This window comes from Amphiura filiformis, chromosome 15, assembly GCF_039555335.1.
Source record: "Amphiura filiformis chromosome 15, Afil_fr2py, whole genome shotgun sequence".
Classification (NCBI taxonomy): domain Eukaryota; kingdom Metazoa; phylum Echinodermata; class Ophiuroidea; order Amphilepidida; family Amphiuridae; genus Amphiura; species Amphiura filiformis.
Genome location: NC_092642.1, coordinates 6136951 through 6162308, shown reverse-complemented (window position 1 = coordinate 6162308; position 25358 = coordinate 6136951). Strand labels below are relative to the sequence as shown.

At 36.6% G+C, this 25358-nt stretch overlaps 1 protein-coding gene and 1 long non-coding RNA gene across 2 annotated transcripts in view; one reads left to right on the top strand and one right to left on the bottom strand.

Moving 5' to 3' along the window:
- The window catches only part of LOC140171181 (zinc finger MIZ domain-containing protein 1-like), a 454107-nt gene that overhangs the window by 303093 nt on the left and 125656 nt on the right, over positions 1–25358 (top strand). The window contains 1 exon segment of the mRNA XM_072194381.1: positions 1479–1584. Coding sequence (XP_072050482.1) covers positions 1479–1584 — 106 coding nt within the window.
- LOC140172112 (uncharacterized) lies at positions 8132–12335 on the bottom strand. Its single transcript, XR_011861669.1, has 4 exons — positions 12273–12335; positions 10290–10384; positions 9193–9267; positions 8132–8308 (listed from the first exon to the last, which is right to left on the bottom strand). It is a non-coding gene; the product is annotated as an uncharacterized lncRNA (long non-coding RNA).

Here is a 25358-nt window from a genome sequence, read left to right as displayed (position 1 = left end):
TTGAGGTATACATGTAGTAAAACCAATGTAAATGTGTGTTTGTGTGCACACACCCCAACACTAACCTACACAATCAAATTTAAAATAAATCAGTTGATCATGACATATGGCCAAATTTGTATTTTATCATTTTTAGCAAAATTACCTGACTACTTGTACCCCCGACTGTACCACTTATCAGGAAATCCAAATTCATGGCTTTCAGTATACCATGTTAAAGGTGGGTGACCTGATTGACAGCCTCATCCCCAACTTTACCCTATCAAAATGCAGATTTTGGTATCAGGTGAAAGCTCATATTTTTCTCATTAACATATTGAAATTAGGCGTTCCAAATCGGTATATTAACGAAGAAATCGTCAAAAAACTGCCGAATTAGTCTCAATTGTGGTATACCACATTTTTGACTAATTCAGCAGTTTTTTGATGATATCTTCGGAAATATACAGATTTGGAACTCCTAATATCAGTATGTTAATGAGAAAAATAAGATCTTTCATTTGATATCAATTTATTACATGATCATGATGATTATCATTAATAAAAACACTGTTTTACGCTGTATTAAATGTCAGTAATTTGATGAAGAATTAGTCGCATTTACAATGAACATTTACATGATCTTTTTGCATGAATGCTTGAAAGGAACAACAGTTTATGTTATACATAAGTTTGAAAGAATTTGATTTTCCAAATATATCAGGTCACCTTCCTTTAAATGGACATTAATATTAAATGTGGAATAATAATTTTGTTTGACAAAAGTATCATCTCACCTTTGCATATAACATAATGCAATGGAAAATCTGTCTTGAAAAATCCTTGTTATTCCTATTTCTTTAGCAATATTTTGCAATATTTCCCCCGTATATTGTTAATACTACAGTGAATCCTACTCCCTCCACCCACCCGTTATTTGTATAAATGTATTAAATTTCAGCGCTTGGCGTTCATATTCTGCTATTGAGCTTACCCATGCTATACATACAATATTTGTTAACATCCTTTGCTAATATGTGTCTTGGTTACTTTGATTTCATGTGTCTTTTATATAACATGAGTGGAGACCTGTGACACAGTTTTATTTGAAAGTGTGAAATATTTGTTGCTGGTTAAGGGTTTTTTTCCTGTAACATTTTATAATAAATCTAAATGGAAGTATGCATACTAATAGTATTTTGCTGAATAACACCTGTTTGCTGATGCTGGATAAGAATTGACAAATTGATTAATGTACTGATTGATTGGTTGGTTGATCAATTGATTGATTGGTGGGTCAATTGATTAGTTGATGTGTCATGTCAGTCGATCGATCAATTATTTGACGATTGATTGAATAATATTAATGGTCTAAAACAAGTAAAGCCAAATTCTACCTTTCATATTTACATGGTTGATCAAATGATAAATTAATTGATTGACTGATTAATTGATTGGTTGATTGATTGATTAATTTATAAATTGATTTTATTTTCTAGATCGTTAGCCAAGTAGCAGCGGAAGCTGGATTTGATTTGGACCTAGGATACCGTTTGCTGGCTGTATGTGCTGCACACAGGGACAAGTTTACACCCAAATCAGCAGGTAAGTCAGCCTCAGTCCCAATGGCATAATCCACTTATTCAGATATACTTATACTTAAGAAAATACAAATTTGCTGTTTTTGGGTATGATGATGATGCCTTTATCGCACAGGGACAACCAGTGAAATCAGGTAAGTCAACCTCAATCCCAATGGCATAATCCACTTATACAGATTCATCTACACCTGGGAACATACCAATTCGCTGTTTTTGGGTGTGATGATGCCCAATGGCTCTATGTGCTGCTCACAGCTAAGTTTTCACCCAAATCAGCTGGTAAATCAACCTCAATCCCAATGGCATAATCCACTTATTCAGATACATCTACACTTGGGAGCACACCAATTTGCTAGATTTGGGTATGATGATGCCTTTATCTGCAGGTAAAGTCAACCTCAATCCCAGTGGCATAATCCACTTATTCAGATGTACATCTTCACCTGGGAACATAGCAAGTATGAGTATGATTAAGATGCTCTTGCATTCCCCAATGGCATTGACAGAGTGCAGTGATACCTAAATGTTACAAATCAAATCAAGTTTGGTGCAATGTGTGATGCAATGAAGCTACACAGGTTGTTTTACCATGTCATTTCAATTTTCAATGGTAGTACGCTTCTTAATGTAATGTGTTACAATATGCTGATAAGTTCATAACATCATCAAAATTGGACTAACGGCTCCTTAGATATGAATATTTGCCATGTTGCAGACGACAGTGATAGAGAAAATAGGTTCAACATTTCTTTTGGCCATTTTAATCTCAAAATTGAGTTTTGGCAAGAAACAACTCCTCAAAAGGTTGAAGAAGACCCTGTTCACAGTTGGGAAATTGCTTCATTTAATGAAGAATCAACAAACGGCATGTTTTTACTGAGCAAACGGTTGCCATTGAATTAAAAGTGAATTCAGGGTGATACAGAATATGCAGTAATAGCTCCATTAGATGCGAGTTGCTGCAAGTGAACCTCACAGGTCAAACGGTACCATTCTCAGTAGAAACAGTTTGGGTGAAGATTTGGTGGGTGATGCAGGAATCTACTACAATACAGTGCAAATATTCAAAATCTGACCTTGAAGGTCATGAAAAATATTTTCTGGACTTCTGCCTTCCCTAACACATTAGTAGTGAATCATTACCCTGCATGTACAGCGCAGTAGAAACAACCTGTTGAATGGTGAGAGGATTCAAATGCGGGTGAAGGTAACAGCGCGGTAATGCGATGTGCTCAGTATAAACACGCTCAAAGATTTTAGGTACATTTTCCTAATGTGAACACTGTTCTCTTAGTTCGACAGAGATTTTATGATTGCGTCAACAGACGATGCAAGTTTATAATGTGAACGCATACTTGATGAAGCGAAATGCTGTGTGTTTGCAGTTGAAGTACTTGATTGCACATACGCTTGTTTTGATCTTAGTTAACGAGATTGTATCTTCATTTAATCGGAGTAAAGAATATGAATACTCATAAGCTTAATTAATTAAGACTAACTATATTCGCCGGCAGAGTTAAACTCAGAATGTTGCCTCTGACATCATCCTTGGGGGGCATATAGCAAGTTTCTGCACTCAGCACTCAATGGACATATTGGGTAAATCGACAAGACAGGTAAGTCAGGTGACATCAGATGCAACATTCCAAGTTTATCTCTGCCAGCGACTCGAATCTTTGTCGAACATAAGTATTTTCTAATGTGCACACGGTCAGAGTGACATTCAGCGAGTTTCTTAACTAAGCAGCTTGAAGTTCACAAAAAGTTTTTTCTGCACTTCCGCTCTCACCACTAAATATGTGGGAAGTGAGTCCGCATTTGCAGGACAGTAGAAATCACCCAGATGTCTGTGAAACGATTAAAAATGTAGGGGAATATGAAACGAGGGGTTCAGTACATGTTGAATGTCATATGATCAAGCAAAATCAGTCGCTGAAATTTTGGCAACCACAAGTGTAGTATGGACAGTTATCGTAAACCTTTAAAAATTGACAATATTTCTAAACAGGCAATGTGTAATAAGGCCCTTCACAATTGATTTTGAGTTAACTGTTTCCTTCCCGCATCCAGAATTGCAATATATTTAATTATTTGATTTTTATTTGTGCTTTTTCGGTTACCTGTCATTTTAATTACATTAATATGCTACTTTCTTACTTTGATCACCTTAACTATAATGCTGAACAAACAAAGAACACCCTGCATTATTATCAATGTATAAAATCAACCATAATTGCAATATAATTAAATCCGCAGTGCCAGAATGTACTGTTGATATTGGACTGTGACCACTCATTTCAAAATAAAGAAAATAATTAAGTTACCTTGTCATTTTTTTACAGTCTCCAACAGTAAACACAGAATCAATTGTGAAGGGCCTAATGGATATGGGATGCAAATGCTGCCTATAATAAGCTATATTGCATCCTTGCATTGGAGAGGCAAACATGATGCCAAGGATTGTTGTTGACAAAGATCTGCTGTTCATGAATAATTGAATTGTATCTACTTGTTCTCTATCTTCCTACAATCTTGCATGAATAATGCTTATTTACTTGCTTCTTGTAGGGTGTTGCAGCATTTTTCTTCACAATGGCTCTTGATTTGAGCTCGCTATATCAACCATTTGTACATTGGATTAGGACTACTGTAGATTCCTGTTGCATGTGTGTGGGGGTTGTGTGTGTGCATTTGTAAAGACCAGCAAACAAGACCCCTCAACCCCTAAAATAATCTGAAAAACAAGAATACCTCACAACCATGGATGTCCACGGTTACCGCTACCTGTCAAGCATTTTTCTGCTGCAAAAAAAATGTACTGATAGACAAAATGTTGAGATATATGACTCCATTGATCTTTTGGAGTCCTAACTGAAGATGCAACCTTAAAATCTCTTACTCAAGATCACCATTTCATATACATTGAAATATAATCTGATTTATCTATCTAGCTGATTGATATTTTTCATGATATACACCTCGTCAACCTAACCAAATATGAAACTATTAAAGATTTTTTTTACAAAACCAATAGAATAGTTCTGAAATTATTGAAAAACTCACCAACTGATGTTGCATCCATCTAGACCAGTCCGATTTCTTCAGAGCTCTGCTACAGTGAGAACTATGGCCGGTATTCACAAAAGAAGACTAACTTTAGTCCTGGATTATCGCTAGTCCGGGACTAGTTAGTCCTGGTCTAAGGATGATCCACGGACCAGGGCTAATTGGTATTCACAAAAGCTGGACTAACAAGTCCAGGCCTAACTTCGCGATCTGAAAGTTAATCCGCGGACTAACTTTTCAGATTGCGCGTTAAACCTGGACTAACGCGAGATCTAAAGGTCAATCCACGGACTAATTGAACTGCACATGCGCAACAGCGTCGTCAGAGGCCGCACATCATCGATCGCGGTTTTTTTTTATCGTAGCTCGATAAGGATGTAACAAGAAATCAATCTTGAAACACCCTGTTTACTGTTATACATTAATACATATTTATTTATGTGTTTATATTTATTTATGTGTTTTCTTTCTTTATATGCTATTTTCTTTTTAATTTAAAGTAGGCCAACGGGATTTTGAAAGAACGGCTGGCAAAACAAATAGTTACATTAAACAAGTAAAGGTAGGCCCCTGCGTTTATACCGTGAGGCCTAGTGCCTATTTAGTAGCATGGATAGTAATAGTAGGCTTTATATAGCGTATATAAAAGTGAAGGGCGGAGGGGCAGTAACAGGGGAGTTATTGCCAGAAAGAGCGGATCCAGGTTTGACAAATTTTACCTCATCCCAATTTTCACGGCAAATTCGACTATATTGGCAATTCTGAGATGAGCTCGAGGGATATGATCGATCGGAGTTGTACAATTTTGCAACAGTTTTATCAAAATCGCCTGGTCAAAGTGAAAACATTCACCTTTTTTTTTATTTTGTGAACATTTCAGAGCAAAACACCTTTTTAAATCGATTTCGCGAAACCCTCGCATGCTTTTTTGGACTGGAACACGTAGGGCCTACAACTTGTCCCGAAACCGAGTTAAAATAAGCATTTCGAGCAATATTGCGTGCATGATAAATAATTGGATACATTATGCACATTTATTTTACTTGATTTAGACGAAGAACACCTTTTTGCACCATTCTGCGAATTTGTTTTGAAACATGAAACTTTTTTGTGCGTCCCAGAAATCATCCCATATTTTACCAAATTTCCGACGAGCATTAATAACGGCAGATAATCATACACGGGAGTACAGGGACCGTGGGAACTGGCGTGGATTCGCTCCTGGTTATTGCCCGTAATATAATACCATTGCATATATACATGATAAACAACGGCTTAGAACCATAACTGCGTATGTCCAAAATAAATGTTTTGTTTTGCAATGATGAGTTCAAAAACTTTCTGATAAATAGAATTTCAGCAAAAAAAAGTTGTTTTGAAATATAGGGACAGAACACTTCTGTCAATTTTGTCATACATCAAATAACGACTTCTGGTTAGTACCCTCGGTAATATTCATAAACGTGAAATATATTAAATTAATATTATGTTACCCAACTTACCAAAAGTCACATGACCATAAACACACACCCACACATAAGTTATTATGGTTTTCATTTTTTCTCTTAATTTTTTTATTATTATTTTTCTCTCTGTTTTTAACATGTTTACCAGGAACATCAATATCTTACATTTTACAGGAATGTCTCTAAGTATCGATTTTGCTGATGATAATAAGGGAACAACCCAAAAGTTCGATGAAGCCCTATAAACGAAAGTCCTTTCGTTAGGGAGGGAGGGGGTCAAAAAGTCAGATTACGTTTGTAAAAAAGTAGTTAAAAACATCGGTCAAAGTTGATCTTTTTTTAAGCATTTAAAATATAATTTTAAAATTTTAGTATTTTTGAATACGATATTGACATTTTACAGTGGTTGCTTCAAAATAATTTCAAATCGATATAGAGTGCAGTACTTGCAACCTGCAATTTGTAAGTTCATTTTTTTTATTTGAAAATCCAGCAAGTCATACTTTTTTTTTTTTTGACCAAAAAGGTATGAAGAAAAATATTTTAAAATAAAATAGAATATTGGTTTTTTCCATATACGTGATCAATATCATTGCACTGTCGCACTCCTCCACATCCCCATCCACCATAGCGACGGCCCTGTATCCTATGAATCCGGGTTGGAATCCGGGGTTGGAATTTTCGATATTTGAAAACTTACGTTAGAGGGGAGGGGGAGGGGGTTAGCCTTCTAACGAAAGGACTTTCGTTTATAGGGCTTCATCGAACTTTTGGGTTGTTCCCTAATGTATCAATATAAGGTCACTGTGGGGCCAAAACTTAAAAAATAGCCCCATCATGTTGTTATGTATCTCAAATTGTTCCACTCATCACAGGGTATAAAAAAGTCAATGGTCATATTCTTCTTAGTTCAGGAGTTATAAGGTCAGATAGGACAAATTACTCCCTTAGGGACCGTTCACAAACACTTGTAAGGGGGGGGGGGGGCTGATGCAAAAAGGGGGGCCCTGAAATTTTTTGACCCTCCTAAGGGGGGGCCCTGAAAAAAATGACCACAAATTTTCCTGGAAAAATTGAGTTATATGCTTTTCTATGGGATTGACCCATAATTTTCATGTCAAAAAAGGGGGGCCCTGAAATTTTCGAGGTCTGTAAAGGGGAGACCCGAAAAATTTTAGCGATAATTTTTTTTTGCATCAGGCCCCCCCTTACAAGTGTTTGTGAACGGACCCTTATTATAGGAAATCTCAAACATTAATTCACAATTTTTGTACAAATTTTCATAGTCATGTCCCCGTTCAGAGTTTATGCAGTTATACATTTCTCAAACGAATTGTTTTCCTATACTATTTTGTTTGCCAGAGGAGTATTTTGAGACAAGTTGTGATTAAATCGGTGCACTTTGAAAATTTGGCGACTGTGCATGTGATATTTGACCTTTGACCTATTTTACTCTATAACTCCTGAACTAACCATTAGTTCAGAATGACAGTTGACTTTTTTTTATTCCAAGCAATGAGAGGAACAAACAATTTGAGGGATGGATTGCAACATGATATAACAAATTTGAAATTTTGGCCCCATGACCCTTCGACCCCTCATGGGAAGCACAGGGGCATAAAAAATGGAGAACCAATTCTAGTCTTATCAGTTGAGGCATAAGGATGCAAAAAACATTGGTTCCACTAATCATAATGTAGCAAAACTAGATCCCAAATATTACCCAATAGCGCCCTGTACTACCATGGCGAAAACAGACAAAATGTTCACTGAGTAACTACACTGCATTTTGGGCAGCTAAAGAATAATAAACAAATGTCAACAAGAAAAGAGGTTACGGTTATCTGCTTTGGCTTAATAAATAACAAGATCAATAATAACAACTTCAAACTTTAATCTGCCACCATAGAAAGTTGCATTAAAATATAAAAATTCAAATTGTATTAATAATTAAATAACAAACATTTTCACGCACTTGAAATGAAGAGGCATGATTATGCTGATTTACTGGCATGGTCCAGAAAACTGTTCACTGCAACTTTGCAATCTATATCAAATCTAGTGGTTCTTTAACATTTTATGTATCATTTGTACATTGATTTCCTTTAAAACATTCACAGAAGAGATCTTGCACAAACATCTTTAGTCATCCAATTGGTGGTGTCAAATGTTACTACTCATCATGCTTGAAGATACCTGTAACAGGAAAGAAAGAAATAGAGTAGTTAAAAACTCATAATATTGGGGCTCTTTCTTTTTCTCCTGTGGGTGGTCAGATTTTTTTGGTTTTCATTTCGTACCAAAATAATCTGATTACCATGTTTTATATTTATTATACTCAGTGACGGCGCCAGGAATTTTTTTAGGGGGGTGGGGGCAAAGTGAATTTCAGGGGGAGCAAAATCAACAAATTTGCACAAAATTACCGCAAAAAGTGGAATTTTTTTTTTTTTTTTTGGGGGGGGCAAGAGTTCTGACTGAGATGGCAATTCCCACCATGCCCCTGTGGGCGCCGTCACTGATTATACTAGTGGTTTTGATATAAACAGCTGTTTCACAATGGTGAAAATAATGTTAACAGTGCAGGATGGTTAACCATGGGGATGAGGCTATTACTATTTTGTTCAAACATCTAAACAGGACAAATTTCAGGCCCAAAATTTCACTGACATTATGATAAATATATGAGTTTTCTTCTGGTACCAAATCTCTATTTTGATAGGATTAAGTGGGAGAGGAAATGAGGCTGTCAATCTGGCTATGTACACCCCTTTAAATAAAGTGAGTCATCACTTGGGATTTTGAGAATAAACCTGAAGTTGGAGTCATTTGGGATTTAAAACTTGAGTAAGTGACAAATCCCAAAATGATGAGTCGAGTCCGAGTTGAGTCGTTACAAGTCTTGGGGAATTACAATATGTTACAATGTGATTGTAGGTTTCAATTCATGTAAAATTCCAGTTTTCTCAAAACTTACTATGAAATTGAAAGAATTTACATCTCATTAAAATATCAAAATTTTATGGATTTTATGGTTCTTACAAGTAACATTGATATTAAACATGTTAAAAGAAACTCACCATTTATAGATTTAGGCTAAGGCTGTCATTTCTTGCTTTCTGTTCAACCAATGTCTCACGGCACATCTGAAACAACTGAAAACAAAATAGCAACATTTTAGAAATAGATATCATCTAACATTTTGAACACAAAATTAACATTTTTCCTGTGATGTAAACCAAGTTTCAAACAGTTTGTCATGAAATTTAACTTGGAATTCAGACGTATGTTATTATAAATGTTAACCAAATAACCAGTATATCATCATGGTATTACCAAGCCCAATTTTAAATATTGGGCTAAGCCATTAGGCAAAGTCCACACACCACCTGTTGAAGATTTAGAAATATCTTCCACAGGGGGAGTATGAATTTCAAATGGAATTAGCACATTAACCAACACTATTTGACACTCACTCTCCTATTGTGTGTTCATTCCATTTGAAAATTTGTAACATCTTCCACAGGGGCAATGTGGATTTTAAATGGAATAGCCCAATATTACTGTGGGTGGGGTGTGTATGTGTGCATGCTCACAGGTGATGTTGAAAAGGTGGCTATGCTGGTACCCGGGGGGGGGGGGACTCAATACAAATGACCATACGGGGGCGTGCATAAACATGGGTAGCATTTTCGGCCTTCTGGTATATCAATGACCCCTTTTTCAAAGCCTATTTTGGTGTATGAATGGGTCCTTTTTTCAAAATTTTCTCAATTTTTTCTGAAAACAGCCCAATTTTTCCATAATCTAGCTAAGATTTTCCCAAAATTTTGGGAAAATTTTAAAAACTAAGACAATTTTGGTTAAATTTGGCGAAAATTTTGACTTTTGGTATATCAATGGGTCCAAATTTCTTGAAAAATTGGTATATTTATGGGTCCACTTCCAAAATCTCATGCACATCCCTACCAAAACCAAACTTGAGTACCCCCGGTGCTGGTATGGGGTGGGCATTTGGAGTGGGGTGTGTCTTAGTGTGACAGCAGTGGACTGTGCATGAGTCTATGTTGGTTTCAAATCATGCAAATTTCCAGATTTCTCACAATTTAAAGAATTGGATCCTTTTATCATGTTTCCATTGTTCTTACATTGTATTAAACATTTAAAAAAAACTCACCATTTGTAGATTTAGGTTAAGGCTCAGGCCGTAATTTCCAGTTTTCAGTGCAACCAAACCAATGTAGCTTTCAGTACAACCAATGTCTCACACCTCTGAAACAACAGAAAACAAAATGGCAACATTTCAGAAATAGATACCATCTTCAAATATTTGAACATTTGTCCTATCATGAAAACCTACTTAGTAGCACTAGCAAGTTTTATACTGTTTTTTCATGAAATTGAACTTGTAATTGAGACATTTTGTTATTGTAAAAGTTGAAATAAACCAAATTATTAGTAATTGGGCTAAGCCATTTAAAGTCCACACTCCCCCTGTAAAAAAGATTTTGAAAGATTGAAACTCACACTCCCTCAGATGCTGAATCTTTATCAGATGGTGTATGGAATTCAATGAAGCTGCCTAATGCGTTCATTCTATTTAAAATTCATACTCTCCTTGTCAGTGGCGGCGCTACAGGAGGGAGGTGGCAAGGGGAATTCCCCCAATATTTTTCTTGCCCCCCACTTTTGAGGCAAAACCACCAAAATCACGTAAATTCCCACTTTTTTGCGGCAATTTTGCGCAAAATTGGCCAATTTTGCCCCCCTGAAATTCACTTTGCCCCCCAATGCTCCCCTGAAAAAAAAATTCCTGGCGCCGCCACTGCTCCTTGTGGAAAATATTTGTAACATCCACAGGGGTCATGTGGATCTTAAATGAAAACACATTAAATTCACGAATTTTTAACCATGTCCCTGCTAAATGTATTTAGTACACCCACTTATATATACACCCCATCCCCTGCATACCAATGCCATGGGCATTATGTTACAAGTCCCCTGCATGAGGTATGCCCCCGGCCCAGCATGCCAGCCACTAGGTTACATATCATTCTTGTTGTGCTATCCCGGGTGAAAGTGTTTGTGAACTCACATGTGTGTGCAAGTTATTTTGGGGGTACCACCAGTATGCATTTCTTGTGGGTATGCACTCGAAGTTATTGTGGGCATACACTTGCGTGCGCAAAGTTATGGTGGGTACGCACTCGTGTGCGCACGCCGGGGTGCGAGTATGTACAAGCGTGTGTGAGCGTAATTACACACGAACCTCATATTTGGCCATTTTAACCCTCAAAAGTGCAAATTTGTGCGCGCTTCGTGCTAATTTATTCCACCAAATATGCTAGATTCACTATACTTAAAGAAATTTGAATATGCCACTCACGAAATCCAGCGGAATCTTCAGTGGATAATGCTTTAAAGCCTGTGTGATCACTACTGTACCAGCACTGCTTTAATGGCTTTATACCAGTTAAGCCCGTCCTGACTCCACATCGCATGGCGCGATGCGATGCTCGCGATGCTATAAAAACTGTAATCTGAGTCAGGTGTTTACGAGCTCAGCGGTGAAAATTCTTATCGCTGTGGAAATTTTGGTCCGCTGATGGAGTTGAATAATGTTCAACTTTTTGCATCGCGCTGCGATATCGCAGGTCAAAATCAAGGTCGGTAGAATGACCTTAAAAGAAGATGCAGATCCCACATGCTTTTAAAACATCGCAACATCGCGCAATGAAAATAAAATGTACATTTTAATTTCATCGGGCGATGCTGCGATGTTTGAAAAGCATCGCATCGCGCGCGAAGTGGAGTCAGGATCGGGCTTTAAGCATTGGATCGCGGCGATCAGAAGGACATCCCTAAAGTCCGATTCAGACTCCACCACACATTGCAGCATGATGCTATGAATGCTTTTAAAACATTGCGGCATCACACGATGAGATAAAATGTCAACCTAACCATGATGTCCTTCTGATCGCCGTGATCCAGTGTTTACCTTTACACCATGACTTGTTTATACATGTATTATGTATGCTAGCATTTCATGATGTATGGCAAATACATCAGGACATACAGTGACATAGGCATACGTACATGTATGCGTAAGCTTACGTGGCATGAAAATTTAAGGTTGAAAATAGCTCTGGTTACGGCATACCTGGCTACTAATTCACGTCTATGCTTCATTACTTTGCAGACCACAGTCTCCGTTACATCTTACTAACGAAAATATACAAAATGCATTTTAGATGGAAAAATTGGGCATTTTACCCGAGTAATGTGGCGGTAGGTATGGCTACATGTCAAAATTCCAATTAATTACGGGCATTAATAAAGCACTTCCGGGAACTGTTGATGGGTAGGCGTTACTAATTTACATGTTAATGATGTTTCGTCACAGATGATGTCCTTTAATGTTTTAATTCGTTTTTAAATAAAAATGAACAAATAATCACAATACTCACCGGAAATTTCAGCCTTACTTGTAGTGTCGCGGCCCGATTCCCGGTTTGGTGAACGAAACTCGGCCTATAAACTTATTTACGTAGGTTCCAAGGTGACCTTTCATAACATTTACAAAGCCGCAGTAAGTTTGAAAGTTCTGATCACTTTGTTTGCCCCTGACAGTATTTTTATTCAACAAAATGCTTAAAAAAGTGCCCAAAACTGCTATTTCACAGCCACCGGTCACCGCTTAGTCCACAAGTTAAACCTGCCCTCTCAGTGGACTAAATTTGGTGCCGTTTTGCATCATTTTAGTCCAGGACTAAGCCTAGTCCACTTTTGTGAATACCAAATAACTTTAGTCCTGGACTAAACCTCTGATTTAGTCCAGGACTAAAGTTAGTCTCCTTTTGTGAATACCGGCCTATGAAATCAGACTGGTCTGGATGGATGAAACGTCAGCTGGTGAGATTACCATCATTTTACCACTTCTATTGGTTTCATAAAAATGATCTTAGTGTAATAGTTGAACAGTAACAAACCTGATGAATCTCTACATAATACATATTTATTATTTATTTAAGATGCAGATAAATGAAGCACATGTCCCTGACATTTGTAACCATAGCAGTATTTATCTTGAATTGCATGAAAATAACATGTTTTTAACCTTTTTCATAACACAAACAAACAAGTGAACAATCTCTGTGTATGATGACAAACATAGGTATGTTAAGTCTAGATAGAATTGCATATATTGCCATTATACTTCTATATGATCTATCCCTAATTGACCATCTGGTTTATACATTGACACAAAGTCCATTTAATTGAATAAAGACAAAGGGGGTGTAATTTCAGATGTATATCCATGCCAGATTATTGCTAATCAACTCTATCTAGAGATATGCGACTTATATAGAATTGAGTACAACAATTAGCCTGATCTCATCCTGGGGTGGGGGGGTGGGTATTACAGATGACCATACAGGACGTACCACAAACATAGGTAGCATTTTCAGCCTTCTGGTATATCAATGACCCTCTGTGTCCCTCTCTTCTAGGCCAATTTTGGTACATGGATGGGTCCGTTTTTCATAGCCCAATTTTGCCTCACTGTAAAATTTGGGTAATTTCTGTAAAATTTGGGAGAAAAGTTTTAAAAACTTAGATAACTTGTGTTAAAATTTATGACATGATTGTGATAAATTTGGCTGAAATTGTTGACTTTTGGTATATATCCTACACTGCAAAAACAAGTGTTTTTATTTAAACACCATATTGTGTTTATTAGAGCAACACTTAATAAACACATAATTCATGTTAATGGTCTAACACTAATGTTAATGGTTCTAACACTAATGTTCATAAATTAACACTTGGTGTTATATTACGAACACTAATGTTTGTAATATAACACCAAGTGTTAATTTATGAACATTAGTGTTAGACCATTAACATGAATTATGTGTTTATTAAGTGTTGCTCTAATAAACACAATATGGTGTTTAAATAAAAACACTTGTTTTTGCAGTGTAATTTCTTGAAATATTGAGGGGTCCGCTGTTCAAATTCACCCTGCCCAAAGTTACCCCCTCCAGGAACTCACAAGGCTGAGTTACATTGATATTTTCTAATAGTTATGGAAAAAGTGTGTTATCTGTTACTTTGATTACAATTGTTTCATTGAAATCTCCTGTAATTTAATAGAATCTTGCATTATATAGGCAGAGTGTAAAGAACTAAACGACAAAAGTTAAGTAAATCAATGCGACAGATGATCATCAGCCAGTAATCTTGTTTATAAAGGAAAGTCTTGATATATAATCATGTGTTTGAGGAGTCTTAAAACATGTACTGTCTTGTTTTATCTTGTTTCATGGTCAAGTGTGTAATCATGAGTACATGAAGATGTTGAAGAATGTCCGCATAAAATCGTCATTGTCCGCTTAGTATCTGTGAATTAAAGCATTTGTATTTTTAAGAACATTTCAATCGAGTTTTAGCTCAAGTAGCCTTAACGCATCCTCAAGCTGAACATATTTTAAATGACTCAGTTTAATTAAAAATATGTTCTAAAATCAGCCATAATGATGTCCTTATGATGTTGAATATTAATTTTGTACCCTACAGTTTCAAATGTCACCCTATTAGTGTACAAACACATGAGTATTAAAGTAACCTTGTCCTGATAGATGAGGATGTTTGCCATCCCAGTGTGTTCTCTAAATTTGCTCACAAATTGACCACCTTCTGAACTTTCACTAAGGCAACAGAAATTCAAATCCTGTTCTGACTGGAAGTAGGATTGGACTGTAAAGCATTTTTTTATTTGTTTTTTTTAAATGTCTCAAGTAAGCTAAAAACAAATCGCCAAAAATGTGCCTATATTTTTCACCAACTTAACTCATGCATTTTAATCAAAATTAGTCCACTTTTTGCCAAGAAAAACAGCTGATTTCACATGCATCCTGAAAAGTCGGTCAGGCCCATAGAACCCAGAATATATCAGTGGTGAACATAGGTTTTTTTGTGTCTCCTAAAGGCTAACTGATAGAAGCAATTCAGTTCTGATACTCAAAGGTTTTGAGAGTGATTTTCAGGATAAGGCTGTAAATTGACCCAATTTAAGTGCAGCAAATTGTGTGATTTCACAGAGAACCTCTGTATTCTGTTTTTGCAAGATGTCAAGGGAAACCAAGAGTCTCCTTAATTTCTTGTAGTGTAATTCACAGTGAAAACTGCACTTTTGTTGAGCTTCTAGTGGGAAAATTTTAATATGTTGAATGGGTTCTTTTTAAGCTGGTGTTCTTTGGTTTCAAAAGTAAGGATACTGGCTGTTGTAGTTTTATTTAAGCTGCAATTGTATATTATAGTTGCTTAAAACCCAATATAGTTCGAGTTATCGGAAGACTTTGATGTATAAGATTCAAACCCTTGTGCAAAAGCTACTTGTACGAAAGTCTTGCTGGATGGAGCTTTGAAAGCACTCCTAAAACACTCCAGCGCAAGGTTTAACAAGTGCCAGGTAATAACTAATGTGGTAAGATTTGTTTAGGTGGCTAATTTAGGGTTAGGATTTATTTAAAATTTTGCTGATGAATTTTATATTAAGTACAACTCGATAAATTGCACTCATCCAGATGGTATTTAAGATGAGCAATTTGGATTTATCCAGATTATCTTTACTAAAAAGATGATTCCGGAAAAACTTGATACACTATAAATATTATTTCCATAACAGAGAGTCTGGATCATTTCCATACATACCGCCTATTAGCCTTGCCTATTCAATTCAGTGTAAATTATTCAGACTATTAAGCTGCCACTATGGCCTCCCGATAGCTTGCTAATTTACTGCTACATCACTAGTTACACAGCTTGATGTATTAAACATGCAGCAGAGGTGACTGCGATTTCATCACAACAAAAGTCACACAATTTATCTCGGAATCATTCTCAACTTCCATCATTGTGTTCGTTTCTTGCATAAAATGCAGTTTGTCATATGTATTTACATTGAAATGTATTCAGAGATTTAAAATTTACCAATAAATTGTTAAAATTGGTCTACGCTTTCAAGCATGCATGTTAAAGAGTTAATTTAAATACACCACCAGGCAGCCAAAGTAACATGCGTAACTATATACATTCCCGGGTACACATTAATCTTTTGCTAGCCACTAAAAGGTCCACATAGAGTTCATGTTTGCTGCCCTCTATAAACTCAATCTATCCATGCAATATTGGTTACAGACAGTGCAGCAACAAGGTAAAGAGGAAAGAGAGAGAAGCCAGTGTTGCCAAATGCATGATTTGATAGCCCAATTGGGTGACTTTTGACAATGTTACCCGCAACTTTCGACCATTTCCTGTCCTATAGAAACCAATGGTTACAAAATAAATTGGGTGACCTTTTGGTATTCATTAAGCTCCATGATTGTTCAGTAGTTTTCTGTTCCATAGAAACTACTGGTTAAGAGAAAAATTATATATTCGTTGATACAACGGAAGATTTTGGGCTGTAAATGTTTGGCAAGAGAGAGAGAAGCTGGCCTATGATTAATGGCTGATGGAATCTAATTGCTCCTCAGCTCTCTCATGCGCGCTCATGATGCCAACCGGATTGCTCTTGTGCTCGCTGGCTAGGAACCATGCATGTTAATATTATAAGTCCTGTAAATTTTTCTGATTGACTGGATGGTAATTAGAACTAACTTGGGTGCATGGGTTCAGAGCCCGAGTCATTCATTTGTAAAAGGAAGCTTGAGGTTGTGTGTGGTAATGTAATACCAAGTGTAATTAGAGGCAAAAAATTCAATTGAGCAACTCTATATTATTTTATGATTTGTTTTGTCAGTTGTAAATGGTTATGCGATACTTTTTATATTTTATCAGTACACTTATGTCATCGGAATATATTTTAAAATATTCCTGAAGCATACTTAATACCATTTGACTAGAAATCTTATATATTAAAATATTTGGAATTCATTCAATATTCACATCCTGGATTCACATACCAGTCAACCAAATTACCTCTCAGATGTACTCCAGGAACAATTTGATTTAACGTATCATTATCATCACAAACCGGTATTATATAGTATCATCATTATCAAAGCACATTAATTACTGACATGATCAGTCAATAACTAAAGAGCATTAATTATCAAGTTTTATAGTCTATATTGGTGTGTTCTTGTCATTGGTGACATGATTTAATTAGGCCTTTACTAAACGGTGGCTTTTTCATTCCCTGTGGTTGACCTGACACAAGTCCCTGGGCATACTTATTGCTTAGACAAAGATGTGAGAACACTACACTAGATTTGATACAAGTCTTTTGTGTCGCCAAATACCGTAAATATTCCACATCTCGCCACATGCTCACAGAGCAGTGATATTGTGTAGGATTGCTATTATTTTGTTCACACAATCTTTGAAGCAATCCATCAGTTGATTGAGAAATGGATGAAATTTTAATGCACAAGTGTAAATATTGAATTGATCTGTCCGGTACTTTGGTTGGACATACAGCAACGAGTAAGACTGGAATCGAGTCTACGGTGGCATGTGTGCTAAGCTCAGTGGAGTGTTGAGTGTACATATGTCATACCCTAGCTCCCTCGCCGCCATACCGCGGCGAATCTGCTACTTTAGTAATCGTACAACTCATTAATTTCACAATTGCTTCATTCAAAGCAGAATTTGTACACCATAGATAATTGATTATTTAGCAGAATAAAAATGCAAGTCACTAATTTAAGTACATTTATGAACATGTTGATGAATCGGGATTCTTGGGTGCTATTATATCAGCAAAAATAAATGATACACAAATGATTTGGTGTATTGGGAACAAGGAATCCACATGGCGTATACATTGTAGTGTCAATAGATCCAAACATTTGTCACACACTCAAAACAAAGATTTGTTTATCATAAGAGAAAGCTACTTGGCAATTATATTACCCTGATTAATATGACCTTGCCCTTGTGGGGAAAATCAGGGGGAGGTAGTTATCAAAGTAAACCAACCAACCTGGCCTGATGAATGTATTTTGTTTGTACTTTGGGTGTTGTTATTTTGTTGCGGTTGTTGTTTTCCATGTTTGTAATTATTAATAGTATTTTAGGGAATTCAAATATGCCTACTGCCCTTACACTGGGTAGGTCATGTGGTTCTTGGAGTTTTGTTTATTTTTTGTTTCCAAATTTACCTTATGAACCATAACATTAAGACTTTTAAGTTATAGTTTTCATATATCCTCACACTTAAATTCAAGAGTTTCAATGCAAAATGCAATGTACATTATTGAAAAAACATTTTGCATTAAGGCCACCAACATCTGGCCTATAATGCTAGCTTTAAATTGACACCCTACTTTTTAGAAATCCAAATATGTGTATTAAACTTTCAAATCAAATCAAATCAAGTGATCAAAAACGGCACATGATTTTTTATTTGGTTCTCATATTTGACAAGCATTTTGCATGTAGGGCCTATCTCAAATCGAGAAAAATAGATATCTCTTTTTGCATCTGAACTCTGCACTATTTTTGGAATAATTTTGAACTAAACACCGTATAATTCATAAAATAATAGCTGTAATTTAGTGAAAGAAATTCCAGGAACTTTTCGCTAGTTTTTAAAAATAATTTTGAACTAAACACCTTATTTCATAAAATTATAGCTGTACTTTAGTACATACAAATATTTATGATTTTGTCTAAAGAAACTATAATTCCAGGAACTATTTCCAGTTTATTAGTACATCCAAAATACCCAAATGATACAAATTGATGTCACTCATCTAACCCAAGTAGAAAGGCTGGAAGGCACAACACAATACATAAAGAAAACAGTCATTTAGACAAATGTAACTTATCACGGGCTCAATTCACCAATGGATTTATTGGACATTCAAGCCAGCATCCTATATTTCTTGCCCTTTTGAAGAATCATCACCGGAGTAGATCGAGATAAACACTATTTTTCTTCCGAGAAAGGAGCTATGAAGATTGCGTTAATGGATAAGTGGACGGTTCACTGTTAGGGCATCCCGTTAGGACGTTATGATGCGATTTTTAACGGTACTCTAGCTGGTCGGCTGAAACGAGCTTTGGGGCTCAATCCATTTTGTAACCTAGATGCATTTTTGGAACATATTGACTTCTATCCGCAATGATTAGATAACTGGGTTTAAATAGTGATAGGCTTTGAATATAACACAAGAAATAAATGACTGTACTTGTAAGCATAATCTTAACCAACGGTATTTAAAAAAAAGGCAATCGTTGAACGGTAATTCTGACCAGAGATGACGTAAAAATCTAACGTACAAATGTCAGTATAGGAATAATGTCTGGCTCTTATTGTGTAAGATAGTGGAGATAATTGCTGGTGGCATATTGAAGCGATGCAGTAATATCAATTAAACATTGTTGAGTTCTCGTCGAGCGATTTATCGAAGCACGACAAGCGCGTGTCTCACTCAAGACTAGGAAATCAATGCAGCTTTGAGACGAGGAATAATAACAAAATATTGGCAATTTTTATGATCAACTTGAAAATGATTTCCCATTATGTCTGATGAGCAGACATTAAAGGTATGCCGACAAAAATGCAGCACTTTTTTTTGAAGTGTTTGTTTGTATTCAGAAAACATAATTTTATATGTGCTGTGAAATGATATTATTGATAAGGGAAAAGAAAAGAAAAAGATGAGTTGGTTAGGCCAAAAAAAAAAGGTTAAGTCTCAAAGCTTGCTGCAGCTTGTAAAATCCACGATTTGACAAAAACAAATGCGGAAATATTTTTATTTAAAAAAAAAAAAAAAATTTTAAGTTTTTCCAGAAAAAATCGGCGAAAATCAGACTTTTTTCTCAAAATACCATGAAAAAAGTCTGGAATAAAAAATACAAAATCGCATTTCGCATTTGTTTTTAAATTTCTCGTGAGCTTTGAGACAAACTTTTTTTTTTTTTTTGGCCTTATGACATTTTTTTCAAAGATTTAGAATAAATTATTTTGGTTGAGATTTTAGTCTCTGTATACATATACACACCCGACACATACCCCAGCGTGCATACACCTGTACCAACATACACCAAAATAAAAACACATGATTAACACAAATGAAAGACAAAGGGTTTTCTCATCATAAACTGTTGGATTCGACTGTAGGAATTATTTATGCGGAAAGACTATTAGAAGCTTCAATTAAAGGTCGTATGATGAATAATTTATGGCGGAGTTGATTCGCTTGCATTCCTTACGTGAGAGTCTGCGAGACGGGATTATCACAACACCACTGTTGTACCAAAATGACTGCAGTTGATCGCAAGGGGATTAATTACCAGCGTTTTAACTTCTCCGATTCTCTTTGCGTTTGATTGAATTCAATGAAATTACAGAAAAAAGAAATTAATTGATCTGATTGAATTAATGTTATGAGTGGAAGATATTGTACCGAGTTTTAAATAAGCAATAAAATGATTATGTGCAATGGTCATAAACCTGATTCAATGTAACAATAAATATTATATTGGATATAATTATATTACATTGTTATATGTTGCAATATGGAATTAAAAAGATAATGGTATTAAACAGGTTATGTAAAGTTGAAATGTTGAGATACCAATAGTGGATACATTTAGAATTTATTGCTTAGGCCCTTCACAATTGATTCGTAGTTTCCTGTTTCATGGTTGAAAACAAGGGATGAGGCGACTTTTAATTATTAATTATCTATTATTTTCTTTATTTTAAAACAAGTGGTCGCAACCTACATCAACCCGTTTTGACAAGGAACAAGCATTTAATTATTTTACAACTATGTTTGATTTTATACATAAGTAATGGTACAGTTATGTTCTTTGTTTATTCATCATTATAGTTGATATGATCAAAGTCAGAAAGTAGCAAATGGGAGTCATTAAAAGTTATTTTAAAAGAGAAAATCCAAAATATAAATAAAATAATTAAATATTTTGCAATCTCTCTTCTTTGGACGCCTTAATATGTAAAGTAAAATAATCTTAGAGATATTGTAAAAGTAGTTGCATGCCTGATACTAATTCTGCATGCGCTTAAAATGTTCATTTTATTAGTTGGGGTGCGTAGGTGTTTGCCAGTAAACAAGGACACATGTTTTTCACATTCAAACCGTGGACCTTTGTGCAATGGGGGACCATCCTCGGTACAAGGAGGTCTGCATACGACTGCAGTAGTGTATTTGCGAAATATGTCCTCTATCATAATTATGTGAGATATATCGTCCACAGTTGCTAGGTAAAATTCCAATACACACAAAAATACACAAAAAAATTGGCGGAAAACGTCCTCGGTATGTCAATTGAGTACGGATTCAGATGACCACGTTTGCATATTCCTAAACGGTGTCTAAGTTTGGAGTAGATTTCACGCATTGGGGTGTGTAGGGGTGTGTATGTGTGGTGCCTTTGCAATATAATGATAGTACAGGAGGTGTCTCCTCTCACAAGGGCAGTTATTCTTCAGATGTTCTGCTAGACATACCATTTTACCTCCATTGAAACTCACAAAATCTACAACTGTGGACCTTTATTTTATACCAGAAAATAGGGAAAATACCCAACCTACCGTGGACTCCCATAGACCGAAATTAACCGCTCAACCGAGGATACCCACCGCCAGACACACCAGACTTTTTAAAGTAGACCCTCTACCTGAATGAACAGGGACATTGATTTAAACAGTAAATTACACACTCTTTTGTATTTTATCTGATTCCGGCAACCGAGGACATCCTCAGTTGTAGGTGTGTCCCCATTTAGGTAGTAAAAAGTCAGATCAAGATCCATGGTTGCAGGTTTTTACAAACACACCCCCACACTAAGAACCCCCACCCCAACACATAACACATTCAGTGGCATTAACCCACCTGTGGTTTGTGTAGGAAAATGGTGAATGGTTTTCAGGAGTAGCCAGGTATACATAGGTTGGATTTCAGACTTCCCTGGATGCCAATTGCACTCACTTAGCAACAAATCATGACAAGAAATGTAACCAAAAATAAATGTACTGTTCTTACTAATTTCCCCCATTTTGTTATGGTTCAGTGCAATTTTAGCATCATTAGGTCTTGATAAAACTCTCATATGCACACATCATACATATTTCATTGTAATGTGCCATTAGTAGCTTGGCATCAAATATGCTGTACTGTGTATCAATGGGCTGATCATGAGCAGCACCATCAACATCAACCATCAAGCAGACTATAAAATATTGTTGTTGCTTTTTGTGAAGGGATGGGAATAACAATTGTCATATAGAAACAAATACAGTTGTCAACATTTAGGGAAGAGTAGACATTCCAGATCCACACTCCTGTTCTACATCCTTTGATTTTCTTTTGGTTCCTGTGATGTTATTTGCATGTTTACCCATTATTTGTCAAACTTTTTGTATTCATGCAAGACTAAAACAAAGACAAAGGTGCTAGAAGAATGGTTCTGTACTTTCTCAATATTAATGTGGACACAGAACCAAGCTAAGCACCTGTTGTTGTACAGCATAGAATCAAGAAAGCCCTTTCTGATCTTGCAAGAACAGTAAAGTAACAGTTCATTGGAGAACTAACCAGAAAAGATGAAAATTCTCATCTTCTCTGAACTAACATATAAAACAAGCCAAGAATTCTTTTGGAATCTGAATTTTTATGAAGCATACTGGCAAAACTGCCACACACCCCAACAAAAGTTATGTCCCAAGGAAGGACCTTATTCCAGTATAACTTCATCTCCCAGTATACAGTGTTGGAGGACTCGGGACTCGGACTCGGACTCGAGTCCGGACTCGAGTCCTTTTTTCAAGGACTCGGACTCGGACTTGGACTCGGGAGCTAAGGACTCGGACTCGGACTTGGACTCGGACCCCAAGGACTCGGGACTCGGCCCGAGTCCTCCTCGAAGTCCGCAAAATAGGGTCTTTTAGGTCTTTTATTTTCGTTCATTGAAAACTTCCTCTTATGCTTGATGATCAATGATCACAACACATGATTTGCATGCAAATAAATTTAGTTTGTAAATAAAAGTACAACCAAAAAGCAAGATTGCTTTCAGTACATCTCTAATTGGTTAAATGGATTTTAATCATCATCGTTTGTTTTGACATGACTGATTTGTTAGACACAAGTCTAGAATGTATACGAATAATAATACTCTGGGGCATTAAAGTTAAATTTTGGTAGGGGTGTGCGGTGCCGAACTTTGGGAACTAAGAACTGATTTGGGAGCAAAATAGGGGCTTAATGAACTGAAATTTCAACATTTTTGTGGAGGTCTGTGAACTAAAAATTGGGCGAATTATAGGCTTTGGAGCTAACAAATTTAAAATGTTTCCAAATTTGAGCTAAAGAGCTACAATTTTCAGAGGGTTCAGCTTAATGAACTGGAGCATGATGCAAATGTGGGTCTTAAGGAACAGTCGGAGAGCCTGAAAAAGGGACCCTTGACCGCCGCACATACCCATTACCACCTTTACATGTGAGTGACCCTCCCCACCCCGGAATAATACTGCATAGGCCTACAGATCCAACACCCCTTCGTTTGGCACCTGCAGTTTGGTGAGTGACGTCATATTTTGATTGTCATATATGCATCTTTTGCCTCTTTAAAACATAAGCCTAAGTTACTGTGAGTCTGTGATTATACTCTGTTTCAAGGCCCGGGGGGAGGAGCACTCCCATATATTGACAAACGTCATGTGCCCATGAAATGACCCCATTATTTTTGGCAAACCCTACACCCAATGACACCGTTTTTTTCAGTAGCCTACACTGAATGACCCCTTTTTTGAACAATTAGTCCTCAAAATTGAAATCCCCCCCCCGGTTTCAAGGTATGCTACCTAAGGGCGTTAGAAGCAAGAATTATGAGCATTGGGGTGGGGAAGGAATTTTTGGCCGATCGAAGGGAGGGTGGAAGCAATTTTGGCAAACCGAGAGGGGGAACAAACAATTTTTGGCACATATGGAGCACCTTTCAAATAAAATGCTCTAAAAGGCTTATAGAAAACAGTACGGAAACGCTTACATATGCAAATTACCCTGCTCGCTGCGCTTGTATTTAAATTGGGATCCCAAAAATGGCATGTGCAGAGGGGGTGCAAAGATTTTGGCAGGCCGGGAGGGGGGGGGCGATTTTGGCAGGCCGAGAGGGGATAAGCATTTTTTGCAATTTGACCCCTCCCCGGGCTCCGCATAATTATTGCACAGTCCCAAAACAATACTAGGCATGCTAGGGGGGACTAGCAAATTATGTATTTACAAGAAAAAATTATAGAACTAAAATTCTGGTTAAGTATAGGCCACGTTGATAAAGTATTGGTGAAAACCCGGGCTTGAATTTGATACATAAGGACTCGGACTCGGACTCGGACTCGAACATTGAGGACTCGGACTCGGACTCGGACTCGGACATCAGAAATTGGCAGGGACTCGGACTCGGACTTGGACTCGGACACCAAGGACTCGGACTCGGACTCGGACTCGGATGACGAGGACTCGACTACAACACTGCCAGTATAGCTTCATCTAGCTGCAAAGATATCACCACACTGAAGACACAAATCGGTGTCAGGCATGTAGGCAAATCAGTCAATGACCCTATTGAGCATAATGATCATCTGGAAGGCATGGTCAACCAAGCAAAAGTCTAGAGAATAAAATTTGAGATCCACATGAGTACCACAATGCAAAACAGAGCAGATACCTGTCTGTGTGCATATGTCATTTGGCATGTTTTCAATGTAAGCATAATGACCATCTGGTAGGCATGGTCAGCCAAGCCGAAGTCCAGGCTTACTAGATTTGAGATCCACCTGAGTAGGGAACACAATGACAGATCCAATACCTATTGTATCTGCTCCATTGCTCTTGATCTCTATGGTGATATGTCATTGTTGTATAACTTATGGTTTTATGTTCTCTATAGACTATAAAAGATATTTTTGACAGGTAGAGTGATTCTTTACAACTTTTGATTTGGTGTTCTCAAGAAAAGAAGATTTTCTTTGCTACATTAAGTTGTCAACAAACTGTTGGCAGCATAACATACTGTACACTGACCTGATCTGTAGTATAATATTAACATCTGAGACAAAATATAAAGTGATTAAATATCATCTTGTGAGGGCAGGAAAGTTGTCGTATGTGCACTGAATAGTTGCCTTCTGTAGTTTAAAATATGCCGCATTATGGTGCTAAGGTTTAGAGTAATGGGACTTGAGGTAAGACCAACTTCATAG